Raw genomic sequence first — 19092 nt, forward strand, 5'->3', positions numbered from 1 at the left:
TGTTGCAAATGGCAGTATTTCATTTTTTCTTATGTCTGAGTAGTATGCCATTTGTCTTAGAGAAGATTTATGTATCTAACCCCAAAGGTAAGGAAATTAAAGGGAAAAATAAATGAATGGGACTATATCAAACTAAAAAGTTTCTGCACAACCCAAGAAGCCGCTAACAAAACAAAAAAGGAACCAATCAATGAGAGATATTTGCAAACAACAGCTCCAACAAAGGGTTAATATCCAAAACACTATATAAAGAACTCATACAACTCAACACTAAACAAACAATGCAATGAAAAAAATGGGCAGAGGACCTGAACAACACTTCTCCCAAGACATACAAATGGTCAACAGATAAATGAAAAGATGCTCAACTTCATTAGCTATTAAGGAAATGTAAATCAAAACTATGAGATGCCATCTCACACCTTTAGAATGGCTATAGACAGATAAAAGCAAGTGTTGGAGAAGTTGTGGAGAAAAAGGAACCCTCATTCACTGCTGATAGGAATGGAAATTGGTACAGCCACTATGGAAAAGAGTATGATGATTCCTCAGAAAATTAAGAATAGGGTTATATATGACCCAGCAATCCCTCTTCTGGGCATTCACCTGAAAAATCTGAAAACACTTATTCGCAAAGATTTATGCACCCCTATGTTCATTGAAGCATTATTCATGATGGCTAAGACATGGAAACAAATGAAATGTCATTCAATAGATGATCAGATAAAAAAGATGTAGTACATATATCCAATGTATTTTTTTCAATCTTACTTTTAAGTCACATTAAAGGGAACCACGGTATACAGGAAATCTCATCATCTGGTTCAGATTTTCCAACTTCTCTTGTTTATCTGAACCGCATTCATCAAGTACAAGCACATACTTTGAGCTGGATGCTGGAGACATCCAGAGATAAAGATAGCTCTCCTTGCAAACACTCAAGAGATAGTGAGATAATTACAATGTGATTGCAGTAACCACTGCAGTGTTTTTCCAGCTGAGTTGGAAGACAAGTGAAGAAAGTGGAAGGTAAAGGATAGTCAGGCGAGCAGATGCTGTAAGACATAGGCCTGATGCTGAGAGAGTGGAGAAGGTTTTAACCCACATGGTTTCCCAGAGTGCAAACAGGGGCTACAGCAAAGACATGGGGCATAGAATGCCTCCCAGTTTAAATATCTTAATGATTTAAAAATGAAGATGTCTACATGTGACCAGATCTATGTTTTAGAATATTTACTTGGAGGACTGTGGAAACTGAATTGGATTTAAAAATTTGGGGGGCAAAAAGTAAGTCAGAAGGCTAACTGCTATTGCTATCATCACAGGAAAATGTCTAAGAGTATGAATAAAGACAATGGGAGTGGAAAACGAGAAGAAACTCTGCCTTAAATTCCAGTCTTTTCTATGCGCTGAAAACAAACAGACAAAATAAAACAAAAACAACAAACAAAACCTCTCACATTTTCCTCTATCTCATGTATTTTCTATGAATCCAGAAGTAATTAGTTAGCACTAATTAATATGTACTGTGCCTTATAAATTTACTAACACTAATTATTGTTATGAAAATTTCAAAGCATTTCTTTTCCTAGCCTTCTTTTCTTATGTGCATCGGAGCACTTTGCATCATTAACTGCTTCTATCTTCTCAAAACTATTTTCCCCCAATATGTGCCGCAACCCTTTGCTCTCCCTACAGAGCCCTGTGTCACTCTAGCGGTTCTTCCTGTCTCTTTCGTTAGGTCTTTCCTGACAAAGAAACTGTTCCTTTTCTTGTTCTGTGTTCTGTGCATGTGCTAGAGGTGCTGAGCTTTGTTTATTTCCTCTTATTTTTGTCTGCTGCTGCTCTCTTTCAATCTGATACCTCAACCTACTCTTCACATTACAATTTATCATGATAGAATATAAATATCTCTCTCCTTGTCTTAATTTCTCAATATTTTTCAAGACCCATTTTCTTCTTTTTTAAAAAAAGAAATATATTTTTATTGATTTCAAAAAGAAAGGAAAAGGAGGAGAGAGTTAGAAACATCAACAAGAGAGAATCGTTGATCAGATGCCTCCCTCAAGAGGGGCACATGCCCTGACTGGGAAATTGAACCCATGATCTCTTGGTTCCTAAGTTGAAGCTCAACCACTGAGCTACACGGGGCTGGGCAAGACCCATTTTCAAAGCAACTTTGAGGACCTGCTTCAGTGGCTTGCTGACAGCATACATCTCTCTTACACAGCATCCCCAGGCAGCCTTCCCTACTGCGACAATCCCCTTCCTCCGGTGGCCTGTAAGCAGCAAAAAAAGTACACAAAGGTCACCTCCCCAGCTGCTGAGATTTCCTTGTTCATGAAAATAAATGCCAACGGGTATTAAGCTTATGGAAAATAAAATTGAAGCCTGGGGGTGAAAACATGAAGAAAAAAAAAAGGGGGAGACAAAGAAAAAAAGAAAAAAGTGACCGGATCATCAGTATAGCCCTGGCTGAGTGCATCTCAGCACACAGCTCCCATTCGAGTTCCTGGAGGACAGGGAACCTCTGTCCCGCACTGAACTCCTAGCTCTGAAACAAGTATGAGTCAACGGGTAAGCATTCCATTGAACCCACAATTCACCAGGCTGACAGCGACCTGGAAGTCCCGTGCAAGTGAAGGATGCACATTCTTGCAGGGCGCTCTCGGGATGACATGCAGCCTATCCTGATCTGTAACAAAAGTGCCAACAGGGTTCTTAAAGAACCAGCCGTGAAAAGGATAGATTCAAGTTTGTCAAAAACACAAGGAAAGTGAGAAACATTGGTATTACTTAACTCGGCTCCCCCCATTCCCACTCCGAAGGCCGTGAGCCCGAATTCAGACACAAAAGTAGACTGGGACAAAAGAGCAACATCCTGAAACTTTTGCTTTGTTTGCCTTTTTCTTTCTTTTTTCGGGGGAGGGGAGTAGAAGGGGAGGGGAGGCGGTAAGGGAGTGGAGAACCCGGTCGCAGGAGGGGGGATTGAAGCTCCCAAGCCTCTTCTCCCCCGTCCTTTGACGAAGGTGGTCTTTAGCGCCCTGAAAGGAAAGATTTTTTTAATTTTTCTTTTATTTTTTCAATGACAGTTGACATCCAATATTATGTTGTGTTCATTTCAGGCGTACAGCATCGCGGTTGACAATCACCTGCTTTACAAAGTGTCTCCCCCTCTCCCCCATAGCTCCAGTCCCCACCTGGCACCGTACATCGTTATCACAATGGGAGCGATGGAGGGCAATCCTTTTCAGAAATAACCTTTCTGCTTTCCCTGTCCGCTCGCGGCCAGCAGCGCAGCCAGAGGTGGAGGAAGGCTGTGACCTGGGTTCAGCAGAGAGTCAGGAAGGCAAAGATCGCGCGCAGCGCTCCAGGGCAAGGTGACACAGCCCTGGGTGCCCTGGCGTTGGCTTGACAGTTTCCTCCCCGCCCACTCGCAGGAGGGCGCCGGGCCTGGGTGCAGGCGCGCGCCTGGGAACATAAAAGCTGCGGAGGCGCAGAGACGCCTAGCAGCGCCCGCACCATGCACGTGAACGGCAAAGTGGCGCTGGTGACCGGCGCGGCGCAGGGCATCGGCAGGGCCGTGGCCGAGGCGCTGCTGCACAAGGGCGCCAAGGTAAGAGCCGCGCCTGGCCGCGGAAACCTTCTCTGCGAGCCCGGAGACTCACCTCCCACCCCTCCACCATCCCGCCGGCCCAGCCCAGGGGGTCCCAGGGGTGGGGGATCGGGGCGTTGCGCCCCCACGTGCCCACCGCGCCACGTCCCAAAGCTGCCGAGGCTGACGCCCTGGAGTAGACCCCCAAAGCGGCTGGGAGAAAACCCGACCTTGGATCGCTGAGTGTCAGGTCCCCACGGGGAGCGTCCTGTTGTTTGTTTACTGATCGTCTGCTGCGTGTCTAGTCCTCGAGCTGCGCGGGACCTGGGCTCCTCTTCTTTCCCCGCAGGTAGCGCTGGTGGATTGGAGTTATGAAGCAGGTATCGAGTGTAAAGCTGCTCTGGATGAGCAGTTTGAACCCCAGAAAACTCTATTCATCCATTGCGATGTGTCCGACCAGGAAAAACTGAGAGGTAAGCAAGGAGATCTGCTCAGCGACGCGGGACGCTCCTTGAACAAGCAATAACCTGGAAGGCAGCCGGTGCCAGAGAGTCAGCTTGGGGCAGGCAGCTGGAGAGCAGCTACCGCTAAGCCCGAGGAGGGAGCTTGGAGTGTTGTGCTTCCTACTGACATCCCAATAGCCGCAAAAAACGAAGAGGGAGGGAGGGAGGGAGGGAGCCCAACCCTGAGAAATCCTTTTATTTTAGTCATTTGGCAGCGTATCATGCAATCAAAATTCCTTGGTGTCTTCAAAGACAGCGCTGCTAACAGTCATTATTAAATGATTGAAACTGCAGATGGAACCTGGAAAGTTAAACAGAGGCTAAGGGACTGGGGCAAGCAACAACTTCTCCCAGAAAGCTGGAAGACACAGCCCGATGACAATGAAATTGGCAGTGTTTCTCTTTTAAAAAAGTACTAGAGTGCAGGGTCGAGGGTCATCAGCACAGACATGCTAGATGCTGTTAACCACGTGCTCTCTTTGGTTTTTCCCCTCTGAGATAGTAGTTTAAAAATAATATAGCTGCGCTACAGTGTGAGGATGGCAGAAGAAAAGTTTCTATCAGACTTTCCTCAAAGCTTTCCTGTTTCCGTCTACTCACTTAAAATAGAACAATCCACTTGTGAAATATCAGGGACGATATTGGTATATAAACGGATTTGGTCATATAGAGGTCCAACAGATATGCAGGAAAAAAAAGTTTTTTCAGGAGAAAAAAAATAAAAAAAATAAATATTTGTATCTCACAAAGTTTTATTGAAAGACTGGGTAAATTGTTGGCACATCTTTTATCAAGGGAGAAAAAAAACTTTCATAAAAGTCACTCTGGCCCTAGCCGGTTTGGCTCAGTGGATAGAGTGTCGGCCTGTGGACTGAAGGGTCCCGGGTTCGATTCTGGGTTCAACTCTGGTCAAGGGCACATGCCTGGTTGACTCGATTCCCAGTGGGGGGCGTGCAGGATTCTCTCACATCATTGATGTTTCTATCTCTCTCTCCTTCTCCCTTCCTCTCTGAAATCAATAAAAATATATTTTTTAAAAGTCACTGCTACTCCTGCTCTTAAAGAAACACTGAAGTATGACTTTCTTTGAAAATGTTGGGATATTCTGTAAGAGATTAGAAATAGAATAGCATGTTAGAAAGGAGTGTTCCCCTACAGTTAAGGGAAGTTGTTTTAAAGGAAGATATGTAATTAAAATCTGAAAATGCTAATAAAGATCTATAATATGGATGACAAGCATGAGCAGAAGAGAGCTATAAACACAGTGCTGATGGAACATATTTTGCCAGAGGATAAAGGTTTGTTGATTGCACATGACATTTTGGATCAAGAATAGAGGCATGTCAAATCTCAAAATCCATGCAGGATGGAATAATCCATGGTATAGATCATCTGGAAGCTATTTCTGTCTGAATTTGTGTAGTTTCACATGTGACATTTAACCTTCATTGTTTTTGCTTTTCCGTATTTGAAATTAGTACCTTGGCTGTAAACACATTCCTTAAGGATAAGTGATTGTGGAGGAGGAAACTCAGACACATAATGAGTGACCAGGAGGAGGCATGTGGTCATGAGAAAGCCACATGTTGTCTGGACATCAGCACGTATTTGCACTTCAGGAAAACACGGCATTGGCTCTTCCGATTTCAGGATGTAGTGCTGCCTATAACTTTTCAAATGGTTTAGACATGTGGCCAAGGGAGCCTTCATTGAAATCATAAAAATACAGAGGTGAAAATGTTCTTGGAGAAGAACAAGACAGACTTCTTTTTATAAATGAAGAAATGCAACCTGGTGGTGGTGGTGATGGGGGGAGTAGGTAAATTACAAAGAGTACCACAGCATATAAACATCACCAAGAGCGAGATTGTAAGTTGCTTGGGCCCAACACTTAGGGGTATGTCAGAAAGAAGATGGTATATTATACATTGGTAAGGGCAGAATATAAGAAATGCAGTGGAGACCAAAATGAGAAAAAATTAAAGAAGTAATTAGATATACATATTTTTTGTTTGTTTTATGAAAACTCTATAGACAGTTGATTTACTTTGAAAAAATTCAGCACATTATTAAAGAGTATCAATACATTTTAGGATTTTAATTTATTAATTCTCTTTATACAAAACATTGGACACTTTATACATTAGCTCAAACGATGGCTAATAGACATACATATTTAACAACCTAATTTCCTATAAGATGGATGTGGAGTTCTGAAGAGAACATTCTTAGGATGGAATGCAAAAATAAATGAATAAAAAGAAAAGTTCTTAATTTTTTTCTACTAGAGGATCTTTCCTAGAATCAATTTGAGATCTTAAGAATTATTGTAAAAATTCCATGAAAAAGGAAACAGTTTTTACTTTGTTGTTTTCCATTCCAGTATGGTAAAGGGTACTGGGAAGGGCACATATTAGAAAATGTTGCCACTATTTTTGACACTTAAGTTGCATAAGGAATTATCTTTTGGGGAACTTAATGTGCTTGGTGGTTGTTAACAATTCTATGATTTTACTTGGATGTACTTTTTTTTCAAGGAACTCATGAGTTGGCCCCAAGATCTGAGAACATATATTGTCATTTGGAAGAGCAACCACAATTGTTATTTATAGTCTCAAGTAATAGAACTAGAACCAATGGTACAAGGCCCCAGGAAACAGTTTAAATCAATAGCACTATGTAAAAGTCAACCCTGAGAAATGTGTTTCTCACACACGAGTAGGAAAACCTAGTATGAACTGGCTAAGGAGGCTTTGTAAGAGCTGGATATGTAATTGGACCACGGAATGAGTGACCTTCATGCTTCAGAATCTATGCAAACTATACCTTGCTTAAACACAGTGAAGGTTTTGTGTGTGTGTGTGTGTGTGTGTGTGTTTCAAAAAATATATATATTATTGATTTCAGAAAGGAAGGTAGAGGGAGAGAAAGATGGAGATAAAAACATCAATGATAAGAGAGAATAATTAATTGGCTGCCTCCTGCACGTCCTACACAGAGTATTGAGTCCACAACCTGGGCATGTGCCCTGACTGGGAATTGAACCTGGGACCTCCTGGTTCATAGATTGATGCTCAATCACTGAACTACACTAGCTGGGCAAAATTAAGGTTCTTGATTCAGTAGGTCTGTGGTGGTCATAGATTCTGCCTTTCTAATAAGCTCCCAGGTGATGCTGACTAATGCAGCTGGCTCACAAGCCACACTGAGGAGCAAGGCATTGAGTCACTAAGAGTGTAATGTTCGCGCTAACAGGGTGGATACATAAAAATGCATGCCATGGTGTAGGATATGGCTTACATGTACATATGAAAAGAAAGAACATATCTGTAACGTCTCTTTTTTGATTTCAGATGCTTTCAGAAAAGTTGTAGACTACTTTGGAAAACTGGACATTCTGGTCAATAATGCTGGAGTGAATAATGAGAAAAACTGGGAAAAAATGCTGCAAATTAACTTGGTAAGCCATCTTAGCCATGCTAATTGCCTAAAAGTGTTTAATAATGTGATTTTTCAAGAAAAATTATTCACAGAAACAATACAATGACTACAGAAAGTTAGAAAAAAAAGCATTTCCTTTTATAATTAGGAAGATATTTGAGATTTTTAATTATGAAAATATGTCTTAAAATAATAAAAGAAAATATGAAAGGGAACATAATTTATTGCATAACTTAGGAGTTGGCAGACTATGGCCCACAGACTACTCTAGCCTGCCACCTGTTTTTGTATGACGTGCAAGCTAAAAATAGCTTTTACATTTTTAAGTGGTTGAAAAAAGTGAACAGAAATGTAAAAAATAAAGACAGCTATAGACATTCATTTACACACTAGAGGCCCAAGATTCGTGCACTGGGGGGTGTAGGGGGGTTTCTCAGCCCAGCCTGCACCCTCTCACAGTCCGGGACCCCTCGAGGGATGTCTGACTACCGGCTTAGAGGGATCAGGCCTAAGTCAGCAGTCAGACATCCCTCTTGCAGCCCAGGGCTCTTGCAGTCCAGGACCCCTCGCTCCTTACTGCCTGCCTGCAGCGGAGGCAGGAGAGGCTCCCGCCACTGCCACTGTGCTCACCAGCCTTGACCCCAGCTTCTGGCTGAGAGGTGCTCTGCCTGTGGGAGCATACTGACCACCAGGGGCAGCTCCTACATTGAGCATCTGCCCCCTGGTGGTCAGTGTGCATCATAGCAACAGGTTGTTCCTCCATTCGGTTGATTTGCATATTATTATATAGGAGGATTCTCTCTGGCTACTTTCATGCTACAGTAGCAGAATTGAGTAGTTGTGAAAAGGCCTATCATATGTGATGTCTAAAAAATTTACTATCCTGCCCTTTACAGAAAATAATTGCCAGCCATGACTTAACTTATTTATTTAAAAATAAATCTTAATTTAATTCCAGCAATATAACAGAAAACCAGGCCAGTGATTTTTGGACTTTGTAGTTACTAAGAATTGTATCCTGAAAGCTGGTGTGTGTATGCATATGTGTGTTTGTTTGTGCACGTAGTATATGGTGTAAGTTTTACAAAGTTTGATGATTCTTTCGCTTTTACTTAAATTATAAGAATGTAAAATTAGGAAGTAAAACTTCTGTTGCATCCATTGTATCACACATTTGGTGGTTTTCCCATTTATATACACACCTGACATAAGGTATTGGGGTTTAGTATAACCCAAACCTTAGCTAAGGAAAATATCCCAGCCGAGCTGTGCATGAGGCCACCCTGGCCTTGCTAAGGTCACTCTCACTTGCCGAGTGGGTATGGGTAAAGTACAGGGAGTGGCCCCTACTTCATGATATCCAACTAGGAGATTATAAACTCCTTCAAAAAAGGAACTGTGTTATGTTCTTTATATTCCTCTCTCAGTCATCAGCCCAATATCTTGAAAATAGTGCTTGGTCAATAAATGTTTGACTTGAATCAACATTTCCAGAAGTAATTACTTAATTGTATTAATAATTTGATGGGTGTAATGAGAATTATACTAATTCACAAAAGAGCTGAATCTATAAGCATCGCTTTGATAAGGGTACAAAGTTGCTCCCCAAATTTAATAGATGCCTAAACTCCTGTAAATGAAAACAAAAGCTTCCATTTAAAAGTACAAACACCTCCTTGAAGTCCTTTTTAAAATTTGTCTCAAGTGTTCCTGGATATCATTATATTCAAAATAATTTTAAGACCTATGTGTCAAATTTCCTCCAAAGTCTTTCTGGTGTGTGTGTGTGTGTGTGTGTGTGTGTGTGTGTGTGTGTGTGTGTTTAGAGAAACCTAACAACTGCTTTTCCTGAAGTAAGACAATTCTATGATTTTTCTTCCACTTTAAACTAGTAATGTAAGTGAAATAAAATGAAATATTTTCTAATTGTGAAACATGCTTATATCTCTCAGCTAAATAATACTTTATCATGGCTTATCAATGTTTAATACACCATTGATTTTGCTTAGTTATACCTAATTTGATTTTGTATTTATGTCTCTACTTCTACATGATTGTAGCTTATAATTTTATTTTCTTACAATATTTCTATTTTTTTTTTGAGTGGCAATTATTCCTTTGCTGACTTTTATCTCTTCAATCTGTCAGTTTTTGAACAGAATCAAATCATATCTCAAAGGACAGATGTTAATCTGCCTGCCTTTTTCAGTAATTCTGTTAGTTTAGACTTCATATTATAAACCTGTAATATTTGGAGAATAAATTGCTAGTGATTATAATTTATTGATCTTTCATTTGGTTTTTAAGTTGTATATCCCTTTGCAACCTATGATGTTTTGGTCCATTCCATATTTCCATATATGAAATCAGTCATTTACCTAGATATACTATTTTCTATTACATTATTTTAAAAATATAAGTAACATTTTATATTAAATTTGTCTCTTGCTGACAGTATAATATGAGATCTTACTTTTTAAATCCCATCTGAGAACATCTGCTTTTTATATTTGTGAATTTAAGCCACTTATATTTATTTCTACTTTTTGTAAAATGTATTTTTATTGATTTCAGAGAAGAAGGGAGAGGGAGAGAGAGATAGAAACATCAATGATGAGAGAGAATCATTGATTGGCTGCCTCCTGCACACCCCACAATGGGAATCGAGCTTGCAACCCAGGCATGTGCCCTTGGCCAGAATCGAACCTGGGACCTTTCAGTCCACAGGCCGACGCTCTACCCACTGAGCCAAACCAGCTAGGGCTATTTTTACTTTTTTATTAAGATTTATTCTTCCATTTTACTTCATATTTTATATTTACTCACTTTCCTTTTTGTTTTTGTTCTTTTTCTATTTCCTTCTTAAATTCCATTGGATAGCTCTAATTTTCTCCTGCTGGTAAGAAAACTGTATGTTTTATATCTAATCTTTAGTGGTTACCCTGACTTATTATGAAGTATATTTCATTATATTTTTTGGTTGAAAAAAAGATACTACAACCAATTGAGAGCTTCATAAATTTTTAAGAATATATTCTTATGAACTTATGCTACTCTCCAGAACCACATAGTGACAAGAATTTTTAGTGGGTTTTTTTTTGTTTTTGTTTTTGCTTTGAGCTAACCTAGTGAAAAGCACAAATCATGCTGCAGCAGTTTTCTCCCTTTAGCAAAATTGTTTGATATTTCTAACAGTTTCATCAGTAATACATAGCTACATATGTATAGATGAAGGTCACTAGGGTATAAAGTTTCTATAGTCAATATATTCATAATGGACACCTACTATGTCTTACTTCTGAGAAAAAAAAATGTCAGAAAAGTGTGCAATGATATGAGAAACATGGAAATAGTAAAGAGATTGTCACAAAGGATTCGAATTATCTGTTTCATCCAGCTGAGAGAGCATGTTTGCTTGAATATAGCCTAGGTGAATAAACATCTGCTCCAAGCTTGGAAGTTTCCTAAACTATCTGAAAATAGGAAATTCTGGAAGACCAAGGGCATGTTATTTGACTCCTTTAGTTACAATTCACTCTCCTGGATTCTTCTGCATTGAAATTTAGCTGGCCTTTGTTTTTCTCTGGACTCTTCTGACATAAACCACTCCTTAGCTTAACACCAAGGGCTGAAGACATTTGTTTAATCTTACTTAGAACAAAATATAAGCTTTGTTACCCATATGTAACTACAAACATGTTACTGCCCCACCTACTTAAGACACCCATTGCAAGAGTAGATTAGAGTCTGACCAATCATGGTCCTTCCAACTTGATTATCTCTGTTAGTATAATGCAAATATTTACATGTGGTTAATATAATGATATTTTAGACATTGTTCTGAATATAATTTGCCTCACACAATTCTGTGTGTTCTTCTGTACATTTTTCTATATTCTGTCCTTATAAGAAAGTAACCACTTAGTTAAAGAACCTTACTACATACCTCCCTCTTCTGAAATCTCACACAACATATTTATATGATGTAAACTTTTTATTATTTTATTTTATTTTAAAAAAAATCTTTATTGTTGAAAGTATTACATATGTCCCCTTTTTCCCCTCATCAACTCCCTCCAAACCCCCCCCCGCCCCTCACCGCCCCATTGTCTGTGTCTATGGGTTATGCATATATTCATACAAGGTCTTTGGTTGATTGCCTCCTACCCACCCACCCTCCCCCACCTTCCCTCCGAGATTCCACACTCTGTCCCAAGCTTCCATGTCTCAGATCCATTTCATTCATCAGTTTATCTTGTTGATAAGATTCCACATAAAAGTGAGATCATGTGATACTTGTCTTTCTCTGACTGACTTATTTCACTTAGCATGATACTCTCCAGGTCCCTCCATGTTGTCTCAAAGGGTAAGAGATTCTTCTTTTTTACTGCTGCATAGTATTCCATGGTATAGATGTACCACAGCTTTTTTATCCACTCTTCTACTGATGGGCATTTGGTCTGTTTCCAGATCTTAGCTATTGTAAATTGTGCTGCTATGAACACAGGGGTGCATACATTCTTTCTGATTGGTGTTTTGGATTTCTTTGATGTACCAATTTTTAAACTTTATTAAAATTATTATTTTTAGAGTGATTTTGATACATGTGTAATTTATGCTAATATGCTATAACGTCTTCAAGGTAGAACATTATTGTTTTGTGTATGGAGTAGATATTCAATTACTATTTATTGGATAAACAAACTGTCATCCTATGATACTTTACATCCATGGATATTTAATTTGAATTTTAATGCAATGTTTGGATGATTTCCTAATATCTCAGTAATCCCACACAGTATTATCTGTCCTTTCACCTTGACTCCTTACCAAACTTAACCCTTCATTATCCTTTGATCTCATCACTCTTCCCACACAAGAGGTACAATAAACCTCTTCCCAGTCCTTTGTTTCCGTTCGGTTATTCTGTACTTCCTCCTTAGTCTGAAGCCAACCGCAGCAGCCTTCGGTATAGCTGCTCAGAGCTTGCTGGGAATGTTCAAAAAGAACTATTTGCATAATTATCAAAGGTTAGCTTGGCAATTCGGCAGAGATAGATTTAACTTGGAATATTGATAAGAATGTTCTGTAATGTACTTATTGTACATTCTGAAGCTTTGATAACCCTAAAAAATCAATCCCCACACAAGTGGGATTTGTAATCTAATTTGGACATGTAACTAGCATATATTGAATCCCTTTGTATGTTTAGATAAAAATGAAACAAAATAGATGGCTACTGCTGGTGATTTTCTTTTCAGAAATATAAGGCTTGAACTTGGAAAGGGTATACATTTAGAATTAGTTGAAACTACATTTCAGTCCTGAATTTGGAATTCGTGAACTTTTATTTCTCTGATCTTGAATTTCCCGGTTTGTGAAAGAATAAAGATAACCTCTAGCTTAAACAAGCCATGATTTGTAGGACACATCCAGCACAGTTCTACTACAAAGTATTCACTCAATAAATTGCCTTTCTTCTCCAAAGTATAAAAATCTACATTTTCTTCCTTTCTCACTGTCTCATTTCTATGTGAGTCGGGTTCCTCTCTCCTACTCTACCTCAAAATGAAGAGTTGAAGAAATGGATAGAAATATTGTTGTCAAATGTACTCCCTTTTTTTGGTTACCAAGATGTTGATTACCAATTAAATTAGTAACTACTTTCTATTATTACTATTCTATAATATCTAAAGATCCAGTTGAACTATTATCATAGTTAGGCAGATCCAGTTGAACTATTATCATAGTTAAGTTGTAAGTAATTTCTGCAAGGGGGAAGACAATATTTACCACCTAAACAAGCAAAACTGGAACAATATTGACTATGAAAAAGGATTTCAGGGGTAAAAAAGAAAGATCATATATATTGCTATATTTCTTGAGAACTGGACTGGAGAAAAGACAAGAACCTGCAGGGCAAAGCATTAGACCTTGTCATGTAGATTTAGTCCAAGAGTGTTTCCATTTGAAAAGCTACTCAGTTCATATCCTGACAATGGATGGGGAAATTACCCTTTGTGCTCCTTCTCCACCAAGGACATGGGAATCAATCTTGCTTAACAAAAAATTACAATAAAGCTTACACATTCCCAACTTTTCTAGCTGGTTGCATCTTGTAGATGTTGAAAACACAAATGTAGGGTGTCAGCAGAGTGTAAATACCTGAGAAGAAGCATAGTGCCAATATGCATAAACAGAAATTCTGTTCGGACATGCTGGAGACTTGGGCAAAAGCGAGCAGCATCAGTTTTTCCTTCTTATATAAACCATTCATGTTCTGTGTTTCCATTTTAAAGGGAATCATGTGGGGATTTTACTCATTATCCCTAAGCCCACTTAATATCAAACTGACACATGGCTTAAGTGAATAAAATCTTCAAGTTACTTTTTTGTTCTAAACTCCTGTTAGGTAGAGAGGCAACTCTGAACACTTTTCAAAGAACTCCCAAAGGACTTTTTTTAAATTAAAAGAAGGTAAACAGTAATCTGTGCCCTCAGTTCCAGACTCATTATTGCGTCATTTTCTTTGCAGTATTATAAGGAACGAAAAAGGTAGGCATTAAGATGCCAAAAGAAAATTTCCACCTTTTAGAAATCTGAGTTGGAAGGGAGAGAAGTTCTTAAAAGGGAAAAAAGGATTTCAAATATAAGTTTCACATCACAAGTTGCTTTGAGTAGTGGTGAACTCTTCAATATTAGAATAAAACAGAAAGGGTATCTACCGATGGCAAGGAGCAGTGAAGCAGAGTAAACCAGCGAAAGCACACTTGTACGCTGTGATGAACGCAATTAAGTGGCAGACATTACTGAAGACCATGTGTCCCAAGTAACCAAATCTCCCATTCAAGCTGGGTAAAGGTTATGTGACCTCACACAACAGGGTTGTAGCATCAGGACTGTTGGATGTTGCATCTCAGGATCCAGTTTCTTATCTACTCTTCCAACTGTCATCCTTTATTCTAGTTTCATTATGAGGATGCTCGCCATCGCACCTATAGAAAGCAATGGAAGAGGAGTAATATAATCATTTCTTTCTGGTTTTCTTAAAAGTATCAACAATTTTTCTATGAGCACCTTCTTCTACCACCCTTCCCCAACCCAGCCCCTTCACTCCGCTCCAGCCGGCTGCCCCTCAGGTCTTACTGGCCAGAAATGGGTCACATGCCATCTCCTAAACCAGTCTCTGGCAAGGAGAATGGGATTTCCATGACTGAATTAGATTAATCAGTGTCTATACTAAAGCTGGGCGATCACCTTCCTCTGTATTACCTGGGGGAAAAGTAGATACAAATGCAAATTAGAGGTTTTGTTTTCTTAGATTCTTGTGATATATAATAGTGGAAATTAAGGGAATCTACTATCATATACTGCAAGATCCAAGGGAATTAAACAGAGCAGATGAATGCAGACTCCCCGGGCATGAGGACCATATGCTTCTAATAAGGGTAAATGAATGTTGTATCCAATCTTTAGAAAAGAAAAAGAATATATAGAATTCTTGATGATGCTGAACATTGAGTTAATGTTGACAAAACACCATAGGGTTACGATCTTTATCATAAACTCTCAGATTGGGCAACTAAGTAAAGTTTTGCAGAGATGTGATAAGCTCCACAACTTTACGCAAACCAAAGAGAATCCAAGTCAATGACTAGCTTTTTTTTTTTTAAGAGCTATTTCAAAACCCTTCATCGATAACAGTTGTTGAACTCTGCCTGGGATAGTAATAAATATATTGGTGTATGATTATATGACAGAGTGTAATGTCTGTGTTGTTTTTCCCATTCATGCCCTCGGGTTAGGTTTCTGTCATCAGTGGAACCTATCTTGGTTTGGATTACATGAGTAAGCAAAATGGAGGTGAAGGTGGCATCATTGTCAATATGTCATCCTTGGCAGGTAAGGACACTTGTTTTGTTAATAATTATTTCTTATTGGTGATTTGGACCACAGAAGTAAATCTTCAAAGTATATTTATTATCATCTCGGGTTTGGAATTGAAACTTTGTTTAATTTTTGTTTGTTTTCTTAATGGCTCTATGGAATTTTCTATTGCATATCAAACATTTGAACTGTATGTTTACTTCTATTATTTTAAATTGTGACTTCTTAAGTTATCTTACTGAAGTACTCTTTAAACACACACACACACACACACACACACACACACACACACGTATATTTTCCCAGGGTTACTGTTTTTCAGTGATTATTGTGAGATTCCTGATCAGTAATACATGTGAAAGCACCTTTGGCAAAGTGAAAAGTACAAAGAGAAGTTAAGGTACCTCTATGTGATTTTAATAAGAACATGGAGTTTTAATATACGGCAGAAGTAGTGGTTGGGATATGCCGTCGGGAGGTCAAACTTTACCTCTCCTTTCTTAGGGTCTCTGGCTAGGCATGAGAATTAAGCTGACATGAGATAGATTCACTGAAGAAAAACATACAGATTTTTACAGGTACATGGGAACCTCCAATGGAAAAATGAAGACCCAAAGAAGTGGCTAGTCCTAAGTGTTTATAAACGAGGTTCAACAAAGGGAATCAATTGTGGAAATGTAACTAAAGTATACAGGAAGGCTACAGGAAGATAAGAGTTATTTTCTTTTAACAAGGTCTGCTTGTACAGATTTCTCTTGGCCTTGATTCCTGGTCTCTGGTGATAAAAATGTTTCTTTCTTCCTTGTTTAGACAGGGCAGTTTTACATTGGATTTGTAACTCCTGCTTTCTGGAAGAAAGGGGAGGTCCAAGTGCCTTTCTTGCACCTGTTGTTTTTCAAGTCTCTTAACCTCAACATAATCCTTATGCCAAAGTGGCATGCTTGGGGGTGGCCTAGTCTGCCACCCTTCAATGATAATCTGCTGTAATAAATGGACTTAATAAATTACTATTGCACATAGTGGCTTAAATATAGAATACTCAGCCCAGGGTGAGGTTCTTGTTGCAGGGAACCTCTGCAGCATGCCGTCATTTGGAAAACAAGGCTGGCAGAAGCTCTGTCTCCACTATGGAGCCTTCAAGGTTACTGTGGACTCCTCTCCAGTAGAATGAGAACACTGAGGAGGCGTAGCTGCTCTTTTGGACCCCCCCCTCCCCCCTTCCCTTTCCCCCCTCCCCACCCAGTGATGGCAAACTTCACTTTTGCTCATATTCCGGTCTGGATTTGCTCTCACGGCTCATCTAACTACAAGAGAGTCTGGGAAATGCAGTCTAGCTGTGTGCCTGGGGAAGAGTAGATTCCAGTAGACAGTTAATAGCCTCTATCACCACGTGCAATCCAAACTGCTTTACTCGGGGCAGTAGGACTTACTATCAGCTGGTATCATGTAACTCAAAAGTAGCTATCAACCGTCAGCAGGAACTTTTGGAGTTACTTAGCCAGATCCCTTAGTTTTAAAGTTCTAGAAAATAAATGAATGGTTCTTAAATAGTTCAAAGGATATTATGAAGTTTTAGAAGTATGACCAATAGTGACAGCAAGTCTCAACTATTCATGTCCGCAAATAGTGAGACTTTCTTAAATTATCTGGTTGGTTTCTGTTCGTGTGGTCATTTCACAGTAGGTGTCCTCAGACCTTTTCCCCACCTCCCAGCTTCAATAATATTTGGGTATCCAGGTTTGGAGGTACCTATGACCACACCTGTGTCTGATTGTCACCATTTTCCTCATTCCTCTGGGAATAGACGCTCCTTAAACCACCAAAACCTGCCACCAGTGGAGACTTAGGAATCTCCTTTAGAAGGTCTCTTAAGGACAAAATGGCATCCCTAAAGTTATTATAGACCTAATTCTATAATTTCTTCAGGATAATCTGGCTGTTATTCCTAATATGACATCTACGAATTTCAATTCTAAGGCTAGATTAAGAGGTAAGAGCACGGGCAATATGTAAAATATTTGGCCTCAAGGAGGACCAAATTTCAGTTTCTGGGAGGCTGAAACCTTAAAGGTAAATTGTCAAGACTAAATCTACATGATTTAGAAATAAAGCCATAAAGAAGAAATACATGCATGATAGGAAAATTAACAAGAACTATTTAATTTTTATTTAAAATATAAATGTGAATAAACTTGGGTGGTGGTCAAGAGACAATTGCATGGACTCTCTCTCTACAGCTGGGAGGGCTTGCAAAGCTTAAACCTGGATCACTATCCAGGAAGCCCCTTGCCCTGTGTCACTGGAGGCACTGATGTCTTCTTAGGAAGGCTGGAAGGCCTCGGGTTGGATCAATTTAGGACTCTCTGGACGACATTCTGTACCATAAGAGGAGGTTTCCTTCCCTAAAGACCATAGATAGAGAAATGCAATGTAATACTGCCTTTTATCCAATAAGAACATTCATTGAGTACTCCCTGTTTCCATAATAGTTCACATATTGTGTATGCAATGATCTCATTTAATATTCACAACAATCCCGTGAAGTAGATTTCATAATCTCCATTTTGTGGATGAGGGCACCTCGGCAGAAGGCTTTAAGTTTCTTGCAATAGTGTTTAACATCTAGGAAGCAGCAGAGCTGGAATTCATGTGTAAGCAGCCTGATAAAAGACCTCATGTCTTATCTGAATTATCTAACTCTTCTATCTATGGTGTGTCTGTTAATCTCTCTTACCATGTCCATCTTAGCCCATGAAATAAAATAAAAAATATTAAAAAAATAATTTTTACAACGTGATTAAGCCAGTGTAATTTGCTAGTATCTTCAGGTCTCTTGGGCACTGCTTTAATATATTTTTAATGCATTTCTGATATATTGGTGAGATATATTTATTAACAATAAAAATGCCTTAGCTTTCTTGAGGTCTATGGATCTTTCTTGTGGAGCAAATATTTCAGATTAAAAATAAAAGTGAAAAATTATTAATATATAATGAGTTAATATAACTGACAATAAACCTCTATATTTTAAATTAAAGGGCAAAAACATAAACCTACAATTCACAGAACAGATAGGACAAAACAGCTAATAAACAGGAATAAATGGTCAGTCTCACGAGCAATCATGATGATGCAAATGAAAATAAAATTTAACGTGTTAGCTATCGGATCAAATACTCCTGACTGGCCAGAATGTGGTGAACGGGGATTGCCAAATACTGCTAGTGTATGTGAGCCACTGCTTTCCTCTTACAATTATGTTACTAAACCTTCAGTGGAATCTTAATTTTTTGCCCCATTTAACACACAGAGTAAAGTCCTGAAAACATTTGAGGAGCTTTCCAAAGTCTCAAGTCAAAACATGCCATTGAGAAGAGCAATTTGGGGATTACAATTAGAGGTCCACTTGGCTTTCTTGGCTAAGAGCTTGGTTTATCATACTACCCACCCCTGGGTGTTAATTCTCTTCTTACCTATCTGAGAGCCAATATTTGAAACCATTATAAACAGTGTATCTTTGTCTCTTCTACTTGATTCAGTACCTTCACCAGTATGAAGGGAGGCACCCTCCTTTCTTGATGCTTGGCCTCCATACCCGGTGCATTTATACTGTTTCCTGTTGACAGTGGCCAACCTGCTACCAGTCCTCTGCTACCTCTCTGCCCA

At 39.1% G+C, this 19092-nt stretch overlaps 1 protein-coding gene across 1 annotated transcript in view; it reads left to right on the forward strand.

Moving 5' to 3' along the window:
• Positions 1 to 3415: 3415 nt before the first annotated feature.
• The window catches only part of HPGD (15-hydroxyprostaglandin dehydrogenase), a 30697-nt gene continuing 15020 nt past the window's right edge, over positions 3416 to 19092 (forward strand). Inside the window, exons 1-4 of the mRNA XM_059697619.1 lie at positions 3416 to 3616; positions 3945 to 4068; positions 7452 to 7558; positions 15345 to 15441. Of these exons, the coding sequence (XP_059553602.1) occupies positions 3524 to 3616; positions 3945 to 4068; positions 7452 to 7558; positions 15345 to 15441 (421 nt within the window). The 5' untranslated portion in view covers positions 3416 to 3523. The remainder of the gene's footprint in view (positions 3617 to 3944; positions 4069 to 7451; positions 7559 to 15344; positions 15442 to 19092) is intronic.

The sequence above is a fragment of the Myotis daubentonii genome, chromosome 5 (genome assembly GCF_963259705.1).
Source record: "Myotis daubentonii chromosome 5, mMyoDau2.1, whole genome shotgun sequence".
Taxonomy (NCBI): domain Eukaryota; kingdom Metazoa; phylum Chordata; class Mammalia; order Chiroptera; family Vespertilionidae; genus Myotis; species Myotis daubentonii.